Source organism: Lampetra fluviatilis, chromosome 48 (assembly GCF_964198595.1).
Source record: "Lampetra fluviatilis chromosome 48, kcLamFluv1.1, whole genome shotgun sequence".
NCBI lineage: Eukaryota > Metazoa > Chordata > Hyperoartia > Petromyzontiformes > Petromyzontidae > Lampetra > Lampetra fluviatilis.
In genome coordinates, this window is record NC_136322.1 from 2,950,385 (window position 1) to 2,976,146 (window position 25,762).

The 25,762-nt window shown below is 54.2% G+C and overlaps 1 protein-coding gene and 1 pseudogene across 1 annotated transcript; both read right to left on the reverse strand.

Moving 5' to 3' along the window:
- Positions 1-12,453: 12,453 nt before the first annotated feature.
- Positions 12,454-12,834, reverse strand: LOC144948146 (histone H2A-like). Its single transcript, XM_078877575.1, has one exon. It carries the CDS (start codon positions 12,832-12,834, stop codon positions 12,454-12,456), a length of 381 nt encoding a protein of 126 aa, XP_078733701.1.
- An 897-nt stretch (positions 12,835-13,731) lies between these two features.
- LOC144947969 (histone H3-like) lies at positions 13,732-15,379 on the reverse strand (annotated as a pseudogene).
- Between the last annotated feature and the right edge of the window lie 10,383 nt (positions 15,380-25,762).

The following is a 25,762-nucleotide window of genomic DNA, read 5'->3' on the forward strand; positions in this document are numbered from 1 at the left end:
AAGTGGCCGACCAAAAAAGGAATTGGGCCATAAAAAAGACCAGTCAAAACAAATTTGGCCAGTAAAAATGATGTGGCCATGAAAAAAAGTGACCAGTTAAAAAAGAATGGCCATTAAAAAAAGATTGACCACAAAAAATTGGCCCGTAAAAAAAGAAAGACCAGTCAAAAAAATTGGCCAGTAAAAGAATGTGGCCATCACAAAAAATAACCGGTAAAAAAAGTGGCCATTAAAGATGTGGCCATTATAAAAAGTGACTGGTTAAAAAAGAGTGGCCATTAAAGAAAAAAATTGACTGGTAAAAAAATAAGTGGCCATAAAAAAAAGTGAAAAAATTGGCTGCCAAAAAAGATAAATGGCCATCAAAAAAAATGACTGGTTAAAAAAGAGTGACCATTAAAGAAAAAATTAACTGCTAAAAAAAGTGGTCAGGAAAAAAAAGTGAAAAAAATTGGCCGGAAAAAAAAGAAAGACCAGTCAAAAAAATGTGGTGCGTTAAAGAATGTGGCCATCAAAAAAATTACTAGTTAAAAAATGAGTGGCAATTAAAAAAGAAAAAAAGTCAAAAAGAAATTGGTCAGTAAAAAACCATAATTGGCCATCACACAAAGTGAGGTGGTGGAGGATGCGGAGTAGGATGCGGACGAGGAGACGGACGAGGAGGCGGACGGGGAGGCGTACGGGGAGGCGGACGAATGGCGGACGAGGAGGCGGACGAGGAGGCGGACGAGAAGGCGGACGAGGAGGCGGACGAGGAGGCGGACGAGGAGGCGGACGAGGAGGTAGGTGGCCCGTAAAAAAAAAAAGAGACCAGTAAAAGAAAAATTGACTGGTAAAAAAAAAGTGGTCATAAAGAGAAGTTAAAAAATTGGCCGGTAAAAAAGATAAATGGCCGTAAAAAAAAGTGACCGGTTAAAAAAGAATGGCCATTAAAAAACAGATGGACCACAAAAAATTGGCCCGTAAAAAAAGAAAGACCAGGCCAAATAAATTGGTCAGTAAAAAAGATAAGTGGCCATGAAAAAACGTGACTGGTTAAAAAAGAGTGGCCATTAAAAAAAAGTGGCTGACCAAAAAAGAATTGGCCAATAAAAAAAGACCTGTCAAAAAAATGGCCAGTAAAAAAGATGGGGCCATCAAAAAAAGTGACCGGTTAAAAAAAGAATGGGCATTAAAGAAAAAATTGACTGGTAACAAAAAGTGGTCATAAAAAAAAGTGAAAAAAATTGCCCGGTAAAAAAGATAAATGGCCATCAAAAAGAAGTGACCGGTTAAAAAAGAATGGCCATTAATAAAAGTTATCACAAGAAATTGGCCCGTAAAAAAAGAAAGACCAGTCAAAAAAAATTGGTCAATAAAAATATAATTGACCATCACACAAAGTCAGGCGGAGACGGCGGAGGCGGCGGCGGAGGAGGAGGTAGGTTGCCGGTAAAAAAAAAAGAGACCAGTAAAAAAAATATTTACTTGTAAAAAAAAAAGTGGTCATAAAAAAAAGTTTAAAAATTGGCCGGTAAAAAAGATAAATGGCCATCAAAAATAATGACCGGTTAAAAAAGAGTGGCCATTAAAAAAAAGTGGCTGACCAAAAAAGGAATTGGGCCATAAAAAAGACTAGTCTAAAAAAATTGGTCAGTAAAAAAGATAAGATAAGAAAAAGTGACCGGTTAAAAAAGAATGGCCATTAAAAAAAGATTGACCACAAAAAATTGGCCCGTAAAAAAAGACCAGTCAAAAAAATTGGCCAGTAAAAGAATGTGGCCATCACAAAAAATAACCGGTAAAAAAAGTGGCCATTAAAGATGTGGCCATTATAAAAAGTGACTGGTTAAAAAAGAGTGGCCATTAAAGAAAAAAATTGACTGGTAAAAAAATAAGTGGCCATAAAAAAAAGTGAAAAAATTGGCTGCCAAAAAAGATAAATGGCCATCAAAAAAAATGACTGGTTAAAAAAGAGTGACCATTAAAGAAAAAATTAACTGCTAAAAAAAGTGGTCAGGAAAAAAAAGTGAAAAAAATTGGCCGGAAAAAAAAGAAAGACCAGTCAAAAAAATGTGGTTCGTTAAAGAATGTGGCCATCAAAAAAATTACTAGTTAAAAAATGAGTGGCAATTAAAAAAGAAAAAAAGTCAAAAAGAAATTGGTCAGTAAAAAACCATAATTGGCCATCACACAAAGTGAGGTGGTGGAGGATGCGGAGTAGGATGCGGACGAGGAGACGGACGAGGAGGCGGACGGGGAGGCGTACGGGGAGGCGGACGAATGGCGGACGAGGAGGCGGACGAGGAGGCGGACGAGAAGGCGGACGAGGAGGCGGACGAGGAGGCGGACGAGGAGGCGGACGAGGAGGCGGACGAGGAGGTAGGTGGCCCGTAAAAAAAAAAAGAGACCAGTAAAAGAAAAATTGACTGGTAAAAAAAAAGTGGTCATAAAGAGAAGTTAAAAAATTGGCCGGTAAAAAAGATAAATGGCCGTAAAAAAAAGTGACCGGTTAAAAAAGAATGGCCATTAAAAAACAGATGGACCACAAAAAATTGGCCCGTAAAAAAAGAAAGACCAGGCCAAATAAATTGGTCAGTAAAAAAGATAAGTGGCCATGAAAAAACGTGACTGGTTAAAAAAGAGTGGCCATTAAAAAAAAGTGGCTGACCAAAAAAGAATTGGCCAATAAAAAAGACCTGTCAAAAAAAATGGCCAGTAAAAAAGATGGGGCCATCAAAAAAAGTGACCGGTTAAAAAAAGAATGGGCATTAAAGAAAAAATTGACTGGTAACAAAAAGTGGTCATAAAAAAAAGTGAAAAAAATTGCCCGGTAAAAAAGATAAATGGCCATCAAAAAGAAGTGACCGGTTAAAAAAGAATGGCCATTAATAAAAGTTATCACAAGAAATTGGCCCGTAAAAAAAGAAAGACCAGTCAAAAAAAATTGGTCAATAAAAATATAATTGACCATCACACAAAGTCAGGCGGAGACGGCGGAGGCGGCGGCGGAGGAGGAGGTAGGTTGCCGGTAAAAAAAAAAGAGACCAGTAAAAAAAATATTTACTTGTAAAAAAAAAAGTGGTCATAAAAAAAAGTTTAAAAATTGGCCGGTAAAAAAGATAAATGGCCATCAAAAATAATGACCGGTTAAAAAAGAGTGGCCATTAAAAAAAAGTGGCTGACCAAAAAAGGAATTGGGCCATAAAAAAGACCAGTCTAAAAAAATTGGTCAGTAAAAAAGATAAGATAAGAAAAAGTGACCGGTTAAAAAAGAATGGCCATTAAAAAAAGATTGACCACAAAAAATTGGCCCGTAAAAAAAGACCAGTCAAAAAAATTGGCCAGTAAAAGAATGTGGCCATCACAAAAAATAACCGGTAAAAAAAGTGGCCATTAAAGATGTGGCCATTATAAAAAGTGACTGGTTAAAAAAGAGTGGCCATTAAAGAAAAAAATTGACTGGTAAAAAAATAAGTGGCCATAAAAAAAAGTGAAAAAATTGGCTGCCAAAAAAGATAAATGGCCATCAAAAAAAATGACTGGTTAAAAAAGAGTGACCATTAAAGAAAAAATTAACTGCTAAAAAAAGTGGTCAGGAAAAAAAAGTGAAAAAATTGGCCGGAAAAAAAAGAAAGACCAGTCAAAAAATGTGGTGCGTTAAAGAATGTGGCCATCAAAAAAATTACTAGTTAAAAAATGAGTGGCAATTAAAAAAGAAAAAAAGTCAAAAAGAAATTGGTCAGTAAAAAACATAATTGGCCATCACACAAAGTGAGGTGGTGGAGGATGCGGAGTAGGATGCGGACGAGGAGGCGGACGAGGAGGCGGACGAGGAGGCGGACGGGGAGGCGGACGGGGAGGCGGACGGGGAGGGGGACGAGGAGGCGGACGAGGAGGCGGACGAGGAGGTAGGTGGCCCGTAAAAAAAAAGACCAGTAAAAGAAAAATTGACTAGTAAAAAAAAAGTGGTCATAAAGAGAAGTAAAAAAATTTGCCGGTAAAAAAGATAAATGGCCATCAAAAAAAATGACTGGTTAAAAAAGAGTGGCCATTAAAAAAAGTGGCCGACCAAAAAAGGAATTGGGCCATAAAAAAGACCAGTCAAATCAAATTTGGCCAGTAAAAATGATGTGGCCATGAAAAAAAGTGACCAGTTAAAAAAGAATGGCCATTAAAAAAAGATTGACCACAAAAAATTGGCCCGTAAAAAAAGAAAGACCAGTCAAAAAAATTGGCCAGTAAAAGAATGTGGCCATCACAAAAAATAACCGGTAAAAAAAGTGGCCATTAAAGATGTGGCCATTAAAAAAAGTGACTGGTTAAAAAAGAGTGGCCATTAAAGAAAAATTGACTGGTAAAAAAATAAGTGGTCATAAAAAAAGTGAAAAAAATTGGCCGGTAAAAAAGATAAATGGCCATCAAAAAAAAAATACCGGTTAAAAAAGAGTGGACATTAAAAAAGAAGTTGACCAAAAAAGAATTAGCTCATAAAAAAATACATGTCAAAAAAAATTGGCCAGTAAAAAGATGTGGCCATCAAAAAAAGTGACCGGTTAAAAAAGAATGGCCATTAAAGAAAAAATGGACTGGTAACAAAAAGTGGTCATAAAAAAAGTGAAAAAAATTGCCCGGTAAAAAAGATAAATGGCCATCAAAAAGAAGTGACCGGTTTAAAAAGAATAGCCATTAAAAAAGAGAGTGACCCCAAAAAATTGGCGCGTAAAAAAGAAAGACCAGTCAAAAAAAAATGACTAGTTAAAAAATGTGGCAATTAAAAAAGAAAATAACTGTCAAAAAAAATTGGTCAGTAAAAAAATAACTGGCCATCACAAAAAGTGAGGTGGTGGAGGATGCGGAGGAGGAGGCGGACGAGGAGGCAGACGAGGAGGCGGACGAGGAGGCGGACGGGGAGGCGGACGGGGAGGCGGACGGGGAGGCGGACGGGGAGGCGGACGGGGAGGCGGACGGGGAGGCGGACGGGGAGGCGGACGGGGAGGCGGACGGGGAGGCGGACGGGGAGGCGGACGGGGAGGCGGACGGGGAGGCGGACGGGGAGGAGGACAGGGAGGTAGGTGGCCCGTAAAAAAAGAGAGAGACCTGGTCGGTGAGGACTCGTTCTGGGATCCCGTGCTTCAGTACGTAATGTTCCACAAATGCCCGGGCCACCACCAAGGCCGTTTTATCAGGGATGGCCACTGCCACGGGGTAGCGGGTGAAATACTCTACTGCGACCAGGATATACCGGTTGCCTCGATGGGATCGCGGGAATGGCCCCTGTAGGTCGATCCCGACCAGCTGATTCGTGCGGCTGACGCGGAACGGCCTTAGGGGTACCTGGTATCGTGCCGGTTTCGGCCCGCACTGCTGACAGCGCGGCAGCCCTGTACCCAGGCCGCCACGTCTTGTGCCAATTTGGGCCAGAGATACTGGCGACGCAGGGTATCTCGAGTACGTCGTTCCCCATCGTGGCCCCCGAGTGGGTGGTCATGCACCAGCCGTAGCAGCTGGGGTCGCACCTGGGCAGGAACACAGATGCACCCCGGCTGGCCGGCCTCGGTTAACTCCCGTACCACTCCGTTCTGCACACACAACCGGGCATACAAACCGCTCCAGGGTCCTGGTAGGGCGCTCTTTTCCTCCCGCAGTGCCGCCTCCACTGCCGCCAGATCCGGATCTCGCTGCTGGGTCTGTCTCAGCTGCTCGTCGTTTAGGCCCAGGAAGGCGCAGCCGACGTCCTCCTGGATCCGTCCGATCGGGTCCCGAGCGCGGGTCCCGCGCTTGCCGGGCGGTCGACGGGATCCTCGGTGCCACCTGTGAGGGTCTCTGTGGCGCACACTGCACTCTCTCTCGCTGGGGGGGGGTCAGTGGCCGCGGCCTCTCGGGGGTGCGTTGCCTGCCGGCAGCGTCCCCCCGTGAAACACGGGCAGGCCTCCTCCGCCCTTGTCTCGGCGTACACCATGGGCCGCCTCGACAAGGCGTCCGCGTTTGCATGCGTCCGGCCAGCCCGATACTCGATTTGCAGGTTGTACTCCTGCAACTGCGCCAACCACCGGGCCATCTGCCCCCGCGGCTCCTTGAATGTAAGAAGGAACTGCAGAGCATAATGGTCAGTGCGTACACGACAATTCCTGCCGTACAAATACGGCCGGAACTGCTTACATGCGAAAATCACGGCGTACAACTCTTGGCGGGTCACGCAATAGTTCAGCTCGGCCCCACTCAAGGTCCGGCTGGCGTACGCGATGACTCGTTCCGTCCCATCCTTTACCTGTGACAACACCGCGCCCAGCCCGCTGCTGCAGGCGTCGGTGTCCAAAATAAAATCGGTGGTAAAATCGGGGAAAGCGAGGGTGGGGGCGTGGGTGAGGTGATCTTTGAGAGTGGTGAAGGCCGTCTGGCAGGCCCCCGTCCACTGATAGGGGTGCTTAGGGGAGGTGAGTTGGGTGAGAGGGCGTGCAATCTCGCTGAATCCCTTTACAAATCGACGATAATAGGTGGCGAGCCCCAAAAATGATCTGATCTCCGTCAGATTCCTTGGCCGTGGCCACTCCACTACGGCGCGTACCTTCTCCGGATCGGTGTGCACGCCTGCCTCGCTGACGCGATGCCCGAGGTACCCCACCTCGCGTTGTGCGATGTAACACTTACGTGCCTTGAGCTTGAGATGAGCCGCTCGCAGTCGCTGGAACACCTCTCGAAGCCTGGACCAATGCTCAGACAAAGATCTACTGAACACTATCACATCGTCCAAGTAAATTAGGCACTGTTCCCATTGCAAGCCCCGCATCACCAACTCCATCAGCCGCTTGAACGTCGCGGGCGCATTGGTGAGTCCGAACGGGAGTACTCGAAACTCGAATAGCCCCATTGGGGTGGTGAATGCGGTTTTCGGCCGATCCTCCTCCGCCATCTCCACCTGCCAGTACCCGGACGCGAGATCGAGGGTGGAAAAATATCGCGCTCCGGCGAGGCTGTCGAAGGTGTCGTCGATGCGGGGTATGGGGAAGGCATCGCCGAGCGTGACTGCATTTAGTTTACGGTAATCGACGCAGAACCGGGTTGACCCATCCTTTTTCGTTACTAGTACCACTGGGGCTGACCAGGGGCTCGCCGAGGGCTGAATTATGTTATCGCGAAGCATGTCCCCAACTGCCTCTTTGATTTGGGCGCGTTCGGGTGCGCCCACTCGGTACGCAGGGAGTTTGATGGGTCGGGCTGCACCGGTGTCAATTTGGTGCTTAACAAGATCGGTCCGACCCACGTCCGAGTCGTGTTCACTGAATACGTCGGCATACTCCCACAGTAACTCGCGCAGCCGATCGGCCTCTCCCTTAGGTAAATCCGCCCATGGTACATGTAACGCGTCGAGCAGGGGAATGACCTCAGCTCGGGGAGTCGGGCCGACTCGCCAGGCCAGGTCCTGGTCACCCTCAGGACGACCGGGGTCCTCAGCCCAGAGTGCGAACACCGAGTCGTTAGAGTGGCGTGCGTGCAGGGGGTGTACGGTGGCTATCGGGGTGCGCCGCCGCAGTATCGCTGGGGTACTGTGGGGGTTAAACATCCGCATAAACAATCGGTCCCCATCTGCGTTTACCAACGTGGCGGATCCCACGACCCCATACCGTTTTGCCAACTCCGGGTGAGGAGTTAGCATTACCTCTCCTGATGGTCGGAGCGCGGGGTCGGTGGGGGATGTTGCCACCGGCACCAGCATCTCGGTGAGCGGCCCGATGGTGACTGCCGTCGCCAGGATAGCGGCCACAGGTGCGAAGCGGGGGCGCGTTGGTTCTCGTCCCAGGAACGGTATCCGCTCGCCGTTGCTCTCCATGGTAGCGCATCGCTGGCGGGGTTGCACGTTGAGTCCCAGCTGTTCTAAGAGGTCGGTACCTGCGATACACTCGTGACACAACGCACTCGACACGTAAAACTCCTGGGTGCACACCTGGCTGCCTATGCGGACCTCTAGGGTGGCTCTCCCCAGCAGCCCCATTCCGGCTCCGCTCGCCGTGTGCAGCGCGCGGTCCGGTGCCTGCAGGTGACGCACGTCGACCCCGATCGCGCTGCAGTGCGCTGCGCTCACGAGCGAGGCCACCGCCCCCGTGTCCAGCAGGATTCGGGTACGCACTCCGTTTACCTCCCCTTCCACCAGCGACGTGGCCCCCGTGATTCCCGCCACCAGCTCCCGCAGCCAGTCGCCAGGAATCGCCGCGTTCCTTGGTGTCGTGGCTGGAATCTGTGTGGAGATCGCTCGCTCGCCATTATCATTACAGCTGGTTTGGGTCGGGTCTACATCGATTTCATCCCCCGGTGGTCCCCTCTCTAGGGGGGCCTTAGTGTTTGACCTATGCATCTGCCTCGCACGGGCGAGCTGAGGGCAGTCCCTCATTGGGTGTCCCCATTGGTCGCATATATGGCATGGAGGGGGAAGGTTGGCGGCTCTGTGGCGAACTTTCTGCCCACTCCCTCCTCCCCCCGTGCGCTGTTGCTCATACTCTGCTTCTAGTCGGGCTATCCTTCCAGTTAGCCCTCCTACCGTGGAGTCTAGTTCCCCCATCTCGGATCGGATGGTCTCAACGGAGGATTGCACCTGGGTTACCTGGCCGGCGATATCTCCCATGCCGGTCTGTAACCCAGCTACCCAACCCGAGGTTGTCTCGCGGGGTCTCTGGGACTCTCTTGCCCGTCTCCCTATGGGGCTGGCGGGCTCATCCTCATCCTCCTCCTCGTCAGGGATCAGGCTCGCCACGGTGTACTCCTGTCCCGACCCTCGGAGCTGCGCGCGTTCGTTGGAGAGCTCCTCACACTCCAGCGCTTGCTCGACTAGGGTATCGAAAGGGAGGCCTGCGCTACTCTTTTTGGGCTGCCACCACGCGGTGCGAGCTAGGTACCTGAGTAGCTTGTCTGCAGCTAGCGCGTCAATGACCTCCTTCGCGAACTCTGAGCGGGCGATACGGGTTAGTGATCGCACGTCCTCGGCGTAGTCTCGGAAGTCCTCGCCAGGATGGCGTCGGCGCGCCTCTAAGGCCGTCTTTGCCTGTATCGCGTTGCGCGTGCCGAAACGCCGATCTAATCTACGCATTAGTTCCTCTAGTTGGGTTTGCGCGCTTTCGGGTAGTGCCTCTACAAAGTCGGCTGCCCGCCCCTCCAGGTTCAACGTAAGATGTCGTAACGCCTGCGCGTCCGACCAGCCATTAAGCTCTTTAGCCCCTAAGATATTGCGGGAAAACGCTTTCCATGTAGGGGTCCCCTGGCCGGTGAACACATGCCTTACCTTTGCGTGGAGTAACGCGCTACCTTCCTGTGAAGATGTGCAGGTTCGTACGACTTCTGACACCATGTTGTTGGGGTCGCTGGCCCCTGAAGTCCCTCCATGCTCCGTGCGTATGGCAGGGACCCCCGCCGTGCGCCGACCCCTCGCTACTCTGCGAGTAGCTGCTGCCGTCGCTGGGCTCATCGCCCGACGGCTCCCCTCCCTGGTCCGTCCCTCCGCGAGCTCGTGTGAGAGGCATAGCTCGCCGCCCGCTCTCATTCACCTGCAAACGCTGCGTTGTCTCTCCACAGCTCACGCGCTATTAAACGGGGGTCAGGGGTCGGAGGGCTAACGAAGCTGCCCTCACACTGCGCGAGTCCCGGCGGTGACAGACGGAGCGGGGACCTGCGGGCGCACCGACCTCTTCCCCCACACTACGAGCGCACACACCTGCATCACACACGGAGTGAACCCACGCGACACCCGCTCTCGCGCCGCTCTGCGCAGCGCTCCCCCGAGGCGAGCCGCAGCACTACACTCATCCCTGATTACTCGCGTTATGATCGCGCACCTGTATCGCGCACGGGGTGGCCGCACGCACACACACAGCTCCCCACGCGACACACTGCTCAACAAGATCACGCGAGACCACGCTTCGCTATTAATGATTTATTATCTGCTACTCGCGAATTGATGCTAAGTCAGTGAGTCGACGAGGCTGGCCCACGCTGATACCTTTGTGCCTATTCCCGATTTATCTGCTATGATTATAATTCACCTCCTTACTCACTGTTAGGTGCTCACGGCGGTCCGTTGATCCCCTGCTCGCAGCGTACCTCGGTGCGTCACACGGACGTCCGGGTCGCTGGGCTGGAGCTGCGTATCGTCGCCTCGCGCTGGAGTGAGAGAGAGATTTCCCCTTTGCGCTCCCCATTTATCCTGATTCCCGGACTCGGGCCCCTACCCCCTTCCCACGCACCGTGCGCCTTCGCTATGCTAATTAATACTCTGTCCGCGCGGCGTAAACTCCAAACAATGGCACGCGCCCCCCTCGCCCGGGCCAGGCAGCTCCGCGGTGCCTTTGTTTCGCTAATCAATGAGCGACCTGCACGGCGCAAATTCTAATCAATCCTTTTCTCACGCACCGTGCGCCTTCGCTATTATTGCAGTTCAGATGCGCTGCGCGTTTTCTAATGATGCTCCTCCATCACAATGATTATTCCCTCTGCCTGCCCCGTCGATACTCGCGTGTGTGGGGGGAAATGCGCCTCAACCGCGGTGGCTGAATGCCCCACGCCGCGACCACACCATATTAAGGCCGGTCGCAGCGTCGCGGTGCCACGTAGCACGGGGGAGGTCATCCAATTCCCTGATCGCCGGAAACCGTGAGAGTTAATCCCGATAAGGGTTTTTCGGATAAAAACCGGTCGATCAGGTGACCTTCCCTTCCAGCTCTATGGGGGGGGGGGGAAATGCGTGCGGGTGTGTTCATGTGAGGTGAGGTGAGGGGGACGCGCGGTCGGCTCCGTCGCTTGGTGGTGGCGAGGTCGTAGGTGGGGCGCCTGCTGAACGGCTTCGTGGCAGCGGCATGACAGCCTCGCGTGATCTTGTCGAGCAGTGGGAACGTGTGGGTGCGCGTGTGTACACCGTGGTTCGCCACGTGAGTGAGCGCTGCGTAGAGCGACCCACGAGTGGGTGTAGCGTGTGTGCACGTGTGTGCGCTCGTAGTGTGGGGGAAGGGGTCGGTGCGTCTGCAGGCCCCCGCTCCGTCTGTCGCCGCCAGGACTCGCGCAGTGTGAGGGCAGCGTCGTTCGCTCTCCGACCCCTGACCCCCGTTTAATAGCGCGTGCTCCGTGGAGAGACAACGCAGCGTCCGCAGGTGAACGAGGGCGTGCGGCGAGCTATGCCGCTCACACGAGCTCGCGGAGGGACGGACCAGGGAGGGGAGCCGTCGGGCGATGAGCCCAGCGACGGCAGCAGCTGCTCGCAGAGCAGCGAGGGGTCGGCGCACGTCGGAGCCCCTGCCATAGGCACGGAGCAGGGAGGGACTTCGGGGACCAGCTGCCCCAACACTTACTATCAGCTAACACCGGCCACAACCCTGAGCTGATGTGCTCATTTGTTCCCTTTTCTGACCGCTCAAAAAGAGCGAGTTTTATTCTTTAAAAAACACGATTCTTTCTTCCAATAGGCATCCCAATTTATTCTAAACCATGTTCCATGATTGATGCAATGTTGGAATGCTGCTCAAATACCGTTCTTAAATCAGACATAAAGGGTATCTGGAATGAGCAGAGCATTCGTTTAATTGCGAGCAATTTGGCACGAGGGCAACTCGACGACGGTGTCCTTATTAAACAGGACCCTGCGGGGTGGGCTGGTAGAAACGAATAACCAAATAATATAAACATAATGTATTATTACACTTGTTAAGCCAGGAAAGCCCCACTGAGTCAAAAGGTTTTTGTAGGGTCCTGCCAAGTGTTTGCAGTAGGGGGCGATGTTGCTACACCTAATCGGACGATACGAAGGGAGAGATTGAGGCCTAGTTCTAGGCTTTAGGCCTAGCTGTAGGCTTTAGGGCGCTGTGAGTTAATTTTTAATTTAAATGTTTTAATGATTCATGTAAAAGCTTTAAATTTAAATGTTTCTATTTAAAAACATGAGGGAATGTAACATTGTTAAACATAACTCCCTTTCACACACGCGGGGGTACGATACGAAGGGAGAGTTTCAGGCCTAGTTCTAGGCTTTAGGCCTAGCTGTAGGCTTTAGGGCGCTGTGAGTTTTTTTTTAATTTAATTTCAAAGTTTTAATTAAAAGCTATCTCAGGGAATTATTAGGGCGCTGTGAGTTTTTTTATTTAATTTCAAAGTTTTAATTAAAGCTATCTCAGGGAATTATAAGGGAATGTTACACGTGTTTAGCCAGGAAAGCCTCATGAATTTAAATGTTTTAATTAAAAGCTGAGGGAATTATAAGGGAATGTTACACTTGTTTAGCCAGGATAGCGTCACTGAGTCTAAAGGTTTTTGTAGGGTCATGCCAAGTGTTTGCAGTAAGGGGCGAAGTTGACGGACGGACACATTAATCTATTGGTGGTCTGGTCCACTTCGTTCCTACCAGTATAACAAAACCCCTGTGTACGACTGTCCGAGCTCTTTGCAAGCAAGTGGGTGGCTCTGAAAAGAGCCGTTGTGGTGGTAGAGGCGGCGGCGCGTTCACTTCTTTGCCTGAGAGGTCTTCTTGGGCAGCAGCACGGCCTGGATGTTGGGCAGCACACCGCCCTGGGCGATAGTCACGCCGCCCATGAGCTTGTTGAGCTCCTCGTCGTTTCGCACGGCGAGCTGCAGGTGTCGGGGGATGATCCTCGTCTTCTTGTTGTCGCGGGCGGCATTGCCAGCCAGCTCGAGGATCTCGGCAGAAAGGTACTCGAGCACGGCGGCCAGGTAGACGGGTGCTCCAGCGCTGACCCGCTGGGCGTAATTGCCCTTGCGGAGCAGCCTGTGAACGCGACCCACGGGGAACTGCAGGCCGGCGCGGGAAGAGCGGGACTTTGCCTTGGCGCGAGATTTGCCACCGGTCTTGCCGCGTCCAGACATTGTTAAGGGACCTAGGATGCAAAAAGCACTGGAAAAAAGTACGAACGATTTGTGACGTTAACGAGCACCACCGGAGCAACTTTTATAGCGGAGACGAGGATCGTAGAGCGCGCCGCTGCTGATTGGCTCCTCTCGGTCGAGTCCCGCCCTCTCCTTGAGCCACCAATGAAAAGCCGGGACGCGAGGATTCGATGTTGACTTTAACTATTTTTATCCATATATATTTTAATGCGGACACGCATCTTATGAATTAAACAATGCGATACACGTACTTAATAGGTTCAAGTTTTAAGCATGATAGAGTTAATTTGTGGGCACGTGCTGGCAAGTCAAACTTATAAGCGGATTCCGCAAATATCAATGTATTATTGATTATAATCATCATTTTGAGGGACCGCATTGGTTATAAGAAATCATTGTGATAGCCTTGAGCTCGTGATTGATCGCCCACGTGCCTATACGGTGTATATATATATTTTTTTTTTCCTTTAACCGCCTGTTCGGGCAATGCCTAAAAATATGTACGTGAATAATTCAGTCTCTTAGTTTGCAAAATGTGAACTTCTTATCAGCTCGGGCTTGAAACAACATAAACCAATATCTTTGGGTTTAATAGTTAATATATTTCACCAAAATAACCCTTTTGTTGTACATTATGTAAACATGGTTTCACAACGCTTATAAACAACACCAACGTGTGATGTTGAAAAATATGAGCGGCGGGGTATAGAAAATGAACTTCATTGTCTCTTACGCCTGACGACTTGTGAGAGCCGTGACCAGCAAACGAAGGTTTCCGGCACCCGAACTTTGAAGGACACATGGATGCGTTTTCATGAGTAAGTGGTGGCTCTGAAAAGAGCCTTTGTGTTGTGCTTTGAGGGCCGAGCTGGGCGTTCAAGCGCGCTCGCCACGAATGCGGCCGGCGAGCTGAATGTCCTTGGGCATGATGGTGACGCGCTTGGCGTGGATGGCGCACAGGTTGGTGTCCTCGAAGAGCGCGACAAGGTACGCTTCGCTGGCCTCCTGCAGAGCCATGACAGCGGAGCTCTGGAAGCGCAGGTCGGTCTTGAAGTCCTGCGCGATCTCCCTGACGAGGCGCTGGAAGGGCAGTTTGCGGATGAGCAGCTCGGTGGACTTCTGGTAGCGGCGGATCTCGCGCAGAGCGACGGTGCCGGGCCTGTAGCGGTGAGGCTTCTTGACGCCGCCCGTGGCCGGAGCGCTCTTTCGGGCCGCCTTGGTGGCGAGTTGCTTGCGGGGGGGCCTTGCCGCCCGTGGACTTGCGAGCCGTCTGCTTGGTGCGAGCCATGGCTTGGTGAGGGCAAAGATTCTCACAGGCGGGGAGAAGGCGGCTTATGTAGCCCAGAGCGCGCGCTCACTGGTCAGTGGAGTCGTGACGTGCAAAGAAGGGGAGCGTGCTGATTGGTTGGCAGCGTGCAATGATCTCGAGTCGTCAACTCTTCTTAATCAACAAAATGTTCACAGTTTGGATCATTTCAGAATGCCGCATCACGATGCAGTAGTACCGTTTGAGCGCCGTCGATGTCTTTAACGGATGTTCTTTTCTCAAGCAAACACCTTTCCGAAAACAACTTTACAGTGCTCTGCATGATCTAAATAAAGTGTGAAGAAACTGCACTTCATTGGAAACAGTAATACGTAAAAATGTCGGAAAGAGGTGATCACAGGAATAGATATCTATTCTCTTGGCATTGAGATGATGATCAATAATACTGCACGAGTCATCCATGCTAGGCGCTTACTTTTACATATATGTACACGTGCAAAATGTTAGTTCCTGCCCGAAAATACAACCACGAATTAAATATATTGCATTGCAAGGTTTTGGCGCCAAATATCCAATGTAATATCTGAATGGGCTGCAGATGAAATCAATGGACAAACAAGTCCAAGAAATGCCTGCTGGTGAATATGATGTGCCATGAATATTGTTATCGCTTTTATTCACGTGGAAACAGGTTAAAATGTGTTCGATCTCTCCATTTCACTCAATGAGCGAACAATGTCCCCGCGTGAACCGGGAGCGGGGCTTTGTTGGAAGTTTCGGTTTGTACTCCTGCTAGGACTGGTACAAGCAGGTTCGGAGAGGTGGGTGGCTCTGAAAAGAGCCTTTGTAATTAATGGTGGAGTCGAGGCTTCACTTGGAGCTTGTGTACTTGGTGACGGCCTTGGTGCCCTCCGACACGGCGTGCTTGGCCAGCTCGCCGGGGAGCAGCAGTCGCACTGCGGTCTGGATCTCCCGAGAAGTGATGGTGGAGTGCTTGTAGTGCGCCAGGCAGGACGCCTCGGAAGCGATGCGCTCGCAGATGTCGTTGACGAACGAGTTCATGATGCTCATTGCCTTGGACGAGATGCCGGTATCGGGGTGCACCTGCTTCATCACCTTGTAGATGTAAATGGCGTAGCTCTCCTTCCAGCGGTGGCGTCGCTTCTTGCCATCCTTGCGCGTAGCCTTCTTCGAGCCCTTCTTGGGAGCAGGAACCTTGGCCGGCCCAGCGCTCTTTGATGCGGGAGGATCGGGCATGTCGACGCACGTAGGCAGCTTCAGGTCAGGTCAGAACAGACGGGAAGCGAATGTGGATGTCGGTCGCGCGTTGAGCTCCTTTTATAGGAGGCGAGATGCAAATCAGAGGATCGTAGTGCGCGGCGCTGCTGAGTGGCTCTTTTAGTACATTCCCTCTCCATCAGCTTCCAATGAGAAACGCGGACGCGATGTTCACTTTAATATCGATTTTTACTGCAAAAAGAACTTGTGAATATAACACAATGTAATGTCCAAACATGTATATTAGTGAATTGCAGCCATGGCCATTGCCTTTGTTTTAAAAAGGATGACTAGAAAACCCAATACAGTATATTGTGTTTTGAGCGTGGGTTTTTTTGTTTCTTACGAGGGATTGTGTGATGCCGCCACCACGAAGCCGTTCAGCAGGCGCCCCATCTGCGGCCTCGCCACCACCAAGCGACGGAGCCGACCCCACGTCCCCCTCACCTCACCTCACATGAACACACCCGCACGCATTTCCCCCCCCCCCCCATAGAGCTGGAAGGGAAGGTCACCTGATCGACCGGTTTTTATCCGAGAAACCCTTATCGGGATTAACTCTCACGGTTTCCGGCGATCAGGGAATTGGACGGCCTCCCCCAACGCTACGTTGCACCGCGGCGCTGCGACCTGCCTTAAGATGGTATGGCCGCGGCGAGGGGCATTCGGCCACCGCGGTTGAAGCGCATCCCCCACACACACCACCCATGTGTCGACGAGGCCAGCAGGGGAAGGACGGGACAGCATGAGTAGCAGGACCGCAGGGGCTCTTGCGCATAGTCACGGAAGGTTGGGATAGTTGCGCTTGAGCGCGCAGGCACAATTGTTGGGGAGGGTAAATGATTGAGCTGAAGGTATGAATAGATCGGGAGAGGGGAGGCGCGCGGGGAGCCCGTGCACAGATTCCCACGGCGAGCCTTTGTGACGGACGCCGCCGCATGAACTTGTGGGGGTCGCTCGCCCCCGAGATCCCTCCATCGTTGATGCTAACGGCCGGGCTAACATCATCAATCGCCCCCCCGCTGCTAAGCGAACCGCTGCTAGGTTCCTCACCCATGGTGTGGGAGCCGTCGCCCGAGGATTCCCCTCCACCGCGGGTCCGCGTAGTAGGCATGGTTAGATACCGAGTAGTATTATGCCCCCTTTACGCTACCACGATACCTCCCTTTCCTAATCGCGCGCCTGCAACCCACACGGAGCGAACGCACGCACGCCCACACACACACGCCGCTCCGCGCACTCCAGCTCAACTCACGTTATGATCGCGCACCTGTATCAGACACGGAGTGAACCCACGCGACACCCACTCGCGCCGCTCTGCGCAGCGCTTCCCCGAGGCGAGCCGCAGCACTACACTCACCCCTGATTACTCGCGTTATGATCGCGCACCTGTATCGCGCACGGGGTGGACGCACGCACACACACGCAGCTCCCCACGCGACACACTGCTCAACAAGATCACGCGAGACCACGCTTCGCTATTAATGATTTATTATCTGCTACCTGGTAATTAATGTTAAATCAGTGAGTCGACGAGGCTGGCCTATTCCACTAAACCTGTACCTATTCCCTATTTATCGGTTATGACCCTACTTCACCTCCTTACTCACCGTTAAGTGTCCACGGCGGTCCGCTGATCCTTGTGCTAACAGCGTACCTCGGTGCGTCGCACGGACGTCCGGGTCGCTGGCTGGAGCTGCGTCTGGTCGCCTGGCGCTGGAGTGAGAGAGGCCGATTTCCCCTTTGCGCCCCCTATTTATCCTCCCTACATCAAAGGCTCCGAGCGGGATGGTGGCCCACAGCTTTTCCTTAACAATGGGTTCGCGCCCTCTAGCACCCGCACCGCGGTTCCGGGCGCCTGTGATATGCTAATCAATGTGCGGCGTTGGGCAGTGCAAATTCCAATTAATCCCTTTCCCTCCCTAACAATGGTGCCTGCGCGCTCAAGCGTAATTATCCCAACCATCTGTGACTATGCGCAAGAGCCCCTGCGGTCCCGCTACTCATGCTATCCCGTCCCTCCCCTGCTTGTCCCGTCGGCACGTGGGTGGTGTGTGTGGGGGGATGCGCTTCAACCACGGTGGCCGAATGCCCCTCGCCGCGGCCATACCATCTTAAGGCAAGTCGCAGCGCCGCGGTGCAACGTAGCGTCGGGGGAGGCCGTCCAATTCCCTGATCGCCGGAAACCGTGAGAGTTAATCCCGATAAGGGTTTCTCGGATAAAAACCGGTCGATCAGGTGACCTTCCCTTCCAGCTCTATGGGGGGGGGAAATGCGTGCGGGTGTGTTCATGTGAGGTGAGGTGAGGGGGACGAGGGGTTGGCTCCGTCGCTTGGTGGTGGCGAGGTCGGGGATGGGGCGCCTGCCGAACGGCTTCGTGGCGGCGGCATCACATAGCCCCCCGAGGTGCTGTGGGGGCCGTTGGCCCCCGGGGTCTCTCCCGCCATCATCCCCTATTCCGTTTTTGGTACCCCACCTTCCTAATACCCGCTAGGGTTTCGCCGGCCTTCGAACGCGACGCCCCTACCCATACGGCTTCACGCAGCGCTCCCACGCTGCAAGCATACGTGCGCACGGCATCATCAATCAAACGCCATACTCCCCCTCTTTACGCCGCTACGTACAGCTCTCGCACGCTGCGAGCGTGCGCCCGTCTACAGCCCTGTGCGGCACTCGCCTCCACGTCGAATAACCACGTTACCAATGCGCACCCGTATCCGACACGTAGCGAACGTACGCGCACTCACGCACACAGCTCCCCGCGGCACCCACTCACCACGGAGCACTCACGTTGTGATCGCACACCTGTATCATATACGTAGTGAACACACGTGACACCCACACGCGCACCGCTCTGCGCAGCGCTCCCCCGAGGCGAGCCGCAGCACTACAGAACCACTGCGTACACACGCTTCCCCACGCGTTCAGCTCAGCGCTCACTCACGTGGCGAACCACTGTGTGCACCCGCGCCCCCACACGCTCACGCTGCACGACAAGATCACGCGAGACCACGCTTCGCTATTAATGATTTTTTATCTGCTACCTGGTAATTTAATGTTATGTCAGTATGAGTCGACGAGGCTGGCCTATCCTACTTCCCCTGGACCTATTCCCTATTTATCGGCTTACGATACCCTGTCACCTTGCTACTCACGGGTCGAAGTATTCGGTCGTCCTGTGGCTTTTCCTCTATGCCGTCGGGGCACGTCGCGCGGACGTCCGGAGGCAGAGCTGGAGCTGCGTCTGGTCGCCTGGCGCAGGAGTAAAACCCGATTTCCCCTTTGCGCTCCCCATTTATCCTCCATACATCAAAGGCTCCGAGCGGGATGGTGGCCCACAGCTTTTCCTTAACAATGGGCTCGCGACCTCTAGCACGCGCACCGTGGTTCCGGGCGCCTGTGATATGCTAATCAATGTGCGGCGTTGCGCAGCGCAAATTCCAATTAATCCCTTTCCCTCCCTAACAATGGTGCCTGTGTGATGCCGCCGCCACGAAGCCGTTCGGCAGGCGCCCCATCCCCGACCTCGCCACCACCAAGCAACGGAGCCAAACCCTCGTCCCCCTCACCTCACCTCACATGAACACACCCGCATGCATTTCCCCCCCCCCATAGAGCTGGAAGGGAAGGTCACCTGATCGACCGGTTTTTATCCGAGAAACCCTTATCGGGATTAACTCTCACGGTTTCCGGCGATCAGGGAATTGGACGGCCTCCCCCGACGCTACGTTGCACCGCGGCGCTGCGACCTGCCTTAAGATGGTATGGCCGCGGCGAGGGGCATTCGGCCACCGCGGTTGAAGCGCATCCCCCACACACACCACCCACGTGTCGACGGGGCAAGCAGGGGAGGGACGGGACAGCATGAGTAACGGGACCGCAGGGGCTCTTGAGCATAGTCACGGATGGTTGGGATAATTACGCTTGAGCGGGCAGGCACCATTGTTAGGGAGGGAAAGGGATTAATTAGAATTTACGCCGCGCAACGCCGCACACTGATTAGCATATCACAGGCGCCCGGAACCGCGGTGCGCGTGCCAGAGGGGCGCGAGCCCATTGTTCAGAGCCGACACCCTTTGAGGTAGGGAGGATAAATAGTGGGCGCAAAGGGGAAATCGGGTTCTCTCACTCCAGCGCGAGGCGACGATACGCAGCTCCAGCCCAGCGACCCGGACGTCCGTGTGACGCACCGAGGTACTCTGCGAGCAGGGGATCAACGGACCGCCGTGAGCACCTAACAGTGAGTAAGGAGGTGAATTATAATCAGCAGATAAATCGGGAATAGGCATAAAGGTATCAGCGTGGGCCAGCCTCGTCGACTCACTGACTTAGCGATCATAACGCGAGTAATCAGGGGTGAGTGTAGTGCTGCGGCTCGCCTCGGGGGAGCGCTGCGCAGAGCGTCGCGAGAGCGGGTGTCGCGTGGGTTCACTCCGTGTGTGATACAGGTGCGCGATCATAACGTGAGTTGAGTTGGAGTGCGCGGAGCGGCGTGTGTGGGTGCGCGTGTGTACACAGTAGTTCGCCACGTGAGTGAGCGCTGCGTAGAGCGGCGCACGAGTGGGTGTCGCGTATGTGCAGGTGTGTGCGCTCGTAGTGTGCGGGAAGGGGTCGGTGCGCCCGCAGGTCCCCGCTCCGTCTGTCGCCGCCGGGACTCGCGCAGTGTGAGGGTAGCGTCGTTCGCCCTCCGACCCCTGACCCCCGTTTAATAGCGCGTGAGCCGTGGAGAGACAACGCAGCGTTTGCAGGTGAACGAGAGCGGGCGGCGAGCTATGCCTCTCACACGAGCTCGCGGAGGGACGGACCAGGGAGGGGAGCCGTCGGGCGATGAGCCCAGCGACGGTAGCAGCTACTCGCAGAGTAGCGAGGAGTCGGCGCACGGCGGGGCCCCTGCCATACGCATGGAGCATGGAGGGACTTCGGGGGCCAGCGACCCCGACAAATTGGTGTCAGAAGTCGTACGAACCCTCACATCTTCACGGGAAGGTAGCGCGTTACTCCACGCAAAGGTAAGGCATGTGTTCACCGGCCAGGGGACCCCTACATGGAAAGCGTTTTCCCGCAATATCTTAGGGGCTAAAGAGCTTAATGGCTGGTCGGACGCGCAGGCGTTACGACATCTTACGTTGAACCTGGAGGGGCGGGCAGCCGACTTTGTAGAGGCACTACCCGAAAGCGCGCAAACCCAACTAGAGGAACTAATGCGTAGATTAGATCGCCGTTTCGGCACGCGCAACGCGATACAGGCAAAGACGGCCTTAGAGGCGCGCCGACGCCATCCTGGCAAGGACTTCCGAGACTACGCCGAGGTCGTGCGATCACTAACCCGGATCGCCCGCCCAGAGTTCGCGAAGGAGGTCATTGACGCGCTAGCTCCAGACAAGCTACTCAGGTACCTAGCTCGCACCGCATGGTGGCAGCCCAAAAGGGGTAGCGCAGGCCTCCCCTTCGATACCCTAGTCGAGCAAGCACTGGAGTGTGAGGAGCTCTCCAGCGAACGCGCGCAGCTCCGAGGGTAGGGACAGGAGTGCACTGTGACGAGCCTCATCCCTGACGAGGAGGAGGATGAGGAGGAGCCCGCCAGCCCCATAAGGAGACGGGCAGGAGAGCCCCAGAGACCCCACGAGACAACCCCGGGGTGGGTAGCTGGGTTACAGGCTGGTATGGGAGATATGATAAACCAAGTAGGTGAGAGGGTAACCCACGTAGGTGAGAGGGTAACCCAAGTACACGAGGAAACGAATAAAAATATGACCAAAATGCAATCCTCCGTTGAGACCATCCGATCCGAGATGGGGGAACTAGACTCCACGGTAGGAGGGCTAACTGGAAGGATAGCTCGACTAGAAGCAGAGTATGAGCAACAGCGCACGGGGGGAGGAGGGAGTGGGCAGATAGTTCGCCACAGAGCCGCCAACCTTCCCCCTCCATGCCATATATGCGACCAACGGGGACACCGAATGAGGGACTGCCCTCAGCTCGCCCGTGCGAGGCAGATGCATAGGTCAAACACTAAGGCCCCCCTAGAGAGGGGACCACCGGGGGATGAAATCGACGTAGACCCGACCCAAACCAGCTGTAATGATAATGGCGAGCGAGCGATCTCCACAGAGATTCCAGCCACGACACCAAGGAACGCGGCGATTCCTGGCGACTGGCTGCGGGAGCTGGTGGCGGGAATCACGGGGGCCACGTCGCTGGTGGAAGGGGAGGTAAACGGAGTGCGTACCCGAATCCTGCTGGACACGGGGGCGGTGGCCTCGCTCGTGAGCGCAGCGCACTGCAGCGCGATCGGGGTCGACGTGCGTCACCTGCAGGCACCGGACCGCGCGCTGCACACGGCGAGCGGAGCCGGAATGGGGCTGCTGGGGAGAGCCACCCTAGAGGTCCGCATAGGCAGCCAGGTGTGCACCCAGGAGTTCTACGTGTCGAGTGCGTTGTGTCGCGAGTGTATCGCAGGTACCGACCTCTTAGAACAGCTGGGACTCAACGTGCAACCCCGCCAGCGATGCGCCACCATGGAGAGCAACGGCGAGCGGATACCGTTCCTGGGACGAGAACCAACGCGCCCCCGCTTTGCACCTGTGGCCGCTATCCTGGCGACGGCAGTCACCATCGGGCCGCTCACCGAGATGCTGGTGCCGGTAGCAACATCCCCCACCGACCCCGCGCTCCGACCATCAGGAGAGGTAATGCTAACTCCTCACCCGGAGTTGGCAAAACGGTATGGGGTCGTGGGATCTGCCACGTTGGTAAACGCAGATGGGGACCGATTGTTTATGCGGATGTTTAACCCCCACAGTACCCCAGCGATACTGCGACGGCGCACCCCGATAGCCACCGTACACCCCCTGCACGCACGCCACTCTAACGACTCGGTGTTCGCACTCTGGGCTGAGGACCCCGGTCGTCCTGAGGGTGACCAGGACCTGGCCTGGCGAGTCGGCCCGACTCCCCGAGCCGAGGTCGTTCCCCTGCTCGACGCGTTACATGTACCATGGGCGGATTTACCTAAGGGAGAGGCCGATCGGCTGCGCGAGTTACTGTGGGAGTATGCCGACGTATTCAGTGAACACGACTCGGACGTGGGTCGGACCGACCTTGTTAAGCACCAAATTGACACCGGTGCAGCCCGACCCATCAAACTCCCTGCGTACCGAGTGGGCGCACCCGAACGCACCCAGATCAAAGAGGCAGTTGGGGACATGCTTCGCGATAACATAATTCAGCCCTCGGCGAGCCCCTGGTCAGCCCCAGTGGTACTAGTAACGAAAAAGGATGGGTCAACCCGGTTCTGTGTCGATTACCGTAAACTGAACGCAGTCACGCTCGGCGACGCCTTCCCCATACCCCGCATCGACGACACTTTTGACAGCCTCGCCGGAGCGCGGTATTTTTCCACCCTCGATCTCGCGTCCGGGTACTGGCAGGTGGAGATGGCGGAGGAGGATCGGCCGAAAACCGCATTCACCACCCCGATGGGACTATTCGAGTTTCGAGTACTCCCGTTCGGACTCACCAATGCGCCCGCGACGTTCCAGCGGCTGATGGAGTTGGTGATGCAGGTGTTGGGGCCGCTGGTCCCCGAAGTCCATCCCTGCTCCGTGCCTATGGCAGGGGCTCCGCCGTGCGCCGACCCCTCGCTGCTCTGCGAGCAGCTGCTGCCGTCGCTGGGCTCATCGCCCGACGGCTCCCCTCCCTGGTCCGTCCCTCCGCGAGCTCGTGTGAGAGGCATAGCTCGCCGCACGCCCTCGTTCACCTGTAGACGCTGCGTTGCCTCTCCACGGATCACGCGCTATTAAACGGGGGTCAGGGGTCGGAGGGCGAACGACGCTGCCCTCACACTGCGCGAGTCCCGGCGGCGACAGACGGAGCGGGGACCTGCGGGCGCACCGACCCCTCCCCCCACACTACGAGCGCACACACCTGCACACACGCGACACCCACTCGTGCGCCGCTCTACGCAGCGCTCACTCACGTGGCGAACCACTGTGTACACACGCGCACCCACACACGCCGCTCCGCGCACTCCAACTCAACTCACGTTATGATCGCGCACCTGTATCATACACGGAGTGAACCCACGCGACACCCGCTCTCGCGCCGCTCTGCGCAGCGCTCCCCCGAGGCGAGCCGCAGCACTGCACTCACCCCTGACTACTCGCGTTATGATCGCGCACCTGTATCGCGCACGGGGTGGACGCACGCACACACATGCAGCTCCCCACGCGACACACTGCTCAACAAGATCATGCGAGACCACGCTTCGCTATTAAGGATTTATTGTCCGCTACCTGGAAATAGGTGTTAAATCAGTGAGTCGACGAGGCTGGCCTACGCTGATACTTTTATACCTATTCCCGATTTATCTGCTATGATTCTAATTCACCTTCTTACTCACTGTTAAGTGTCCACGGCGGTCCGCTGATCCTTGTGCTAACAGCGTACCTCGGTGCGTCGCACGGACGTCCGGGTCGCTGGCTGGAGCTGCGTCTGGTCGCCTGGCGCTGGAGTAAGAGAGAGCCCGATTTCCCCTTTGCGCCCACTATTTATCCTCCCTACCTCAAAGGGTGTCGGCTCTGAACAATGGGCTCACGCCCCTCTGGCACGCGCACCGCGGTTCCGGGCGCCTGTGATATGCTAATCAGTGTGCGGCGTTGCGCGGCATAAATTCTAATTAATCCCTTTCCCTCCCTAACAATGGTGCCTGCGCGCTCAAGCGTAATTATCCCAACCATCTGTGACTATGCGCAAGAGCCCCTGCGGTCCCGCTACTCATGCTGTCCCGTCCCTCCCCTGCTTGCCCCGTCGACACGTGGGTGGTGTGTGTGGGGGATGCGCTTCAACCGCGGTGGCCGAATGCCCCTCGCCGCGGCCACACCATCTTAAGGCGGGTCGCAGCGCCGCGGTGCAACGTAGCGTCGGGGGAGGCCGTCCAATTCCCTGATTGCCGGAAACCGTGAGAGTTATTCCCGATAAGGGTTTCTCGGATAAAAACCGGTCAATCAAGTGACCTTCCCTTCCAGCTCTTTGGGGGGGGGAAATGCGTGCGGGTGTGTTCATGTGAGGTGAGGTGAGGGGGACGAGGGGTTGGCTCCGTTGCTTGGTGGTGGCGAGGTCGGGGATGGGGCGCCTGCTGAATGGCTTCGTGGCGGCGGCATCACACAATGGAGAGGAAACATTACCCCAGGTTAGTTAATGTCACCTCAGGCGAGGTATCTTGACCTCAGATAGAGGTAACTTGACCTTAAGTGAGGTAAATTTACCTCAGGTAAATGTAACATTATATGAGGTAATCCTAACGTATTCACATCACATCAGCTAATGCCCATATGGTAATATTCTCACGTAGTTAAATCGTTAAACACAATGATCGTGTGATTATTATCTCAGAGTTACATAATCGAAATGCAATGGAAGGCGAGGTAGCTTTACCTCACGTGAGGTAACTTTACCTCAAGCGATGTAATATAACGTTAGGTCGAGGTAACATTAACTCAGGCAGAGGTAAAATTATGTCAGGTAAGGTAACATTATCTCAAATGAGGTAACTTTACCTCATGCGAGGTAACATTACCTTAGGTGAGGTAACTTTACCTCGCGGGAGGTAACGTCACCTCAGTTAAATGTAACATTACTTGAGGTAATCCGAACGTATTCACATCACTTCAGCTAATGCTCATATTTTTACGCTAATATCGTAATATCGTCACGTGGTTAAATCGTTAAACACAACGCTCGCGTGACGTCACCACCTCAGTGTCGAGCCGTCGACACTTCACGCGGCAGCCTCGAAGTGCACCCAGCCTGGCACAGGCGCCGTGGTGACGTCACCGTCACTCAGTGGCCAATGGCGGCGATTGGTGGTGGTGGGGGGGAGTGGGGGGTGGGGGGGAATGGCGGTTGGTGAGTGGTGGGAGGGGGGAATTGAGGGTGGAGGGGTGGGGGGAGTGGGGGGTGGGAGAGTGATGGAGTGGGGGGAGTGATGGGGTGGGGGGTGGGGGAGTGGTGGGGGAGTGATGGGGTGGGGGAGTGGGGGGAGTCATGGGGTGGGGGGAGTGGGGGCTGGGGTGATGGGGTGGGGGGAGTTGGAAGAGTGGGTGTGGGGGGTGGGGTGATGGGGTGGGGGGAGTGATGGGGTGGGGGGGGTGGGGGGAGTGGGGGCTGGGGTGGGGGGAGTGGGGGTGGGGGTTGTGATGGGTGGTGGGAGTGGTTGGGGAGTGGTGGGGGAGTGATGGGGGGAGTGGGGGGTGGGGGGAGTGGGTGGGGTTTAATAATTATCGGAGTCGCAAAAGTTGCTACAAATGCTACGGGCACGCCCCGCACTTTCAAGGGCCCCGCGCTAAATGTTTTCAAGATATC

What these genes read in the sequence shown, in the direction of transcription:
- LOC144948146 (XM_078877575.1), bottom strand. Translation starts at nt 12,834, where the DNA reads ATGTCTGGACGCGGCAAGACCGGTGGCAAATCTCGCGCCAAGGCAAAG.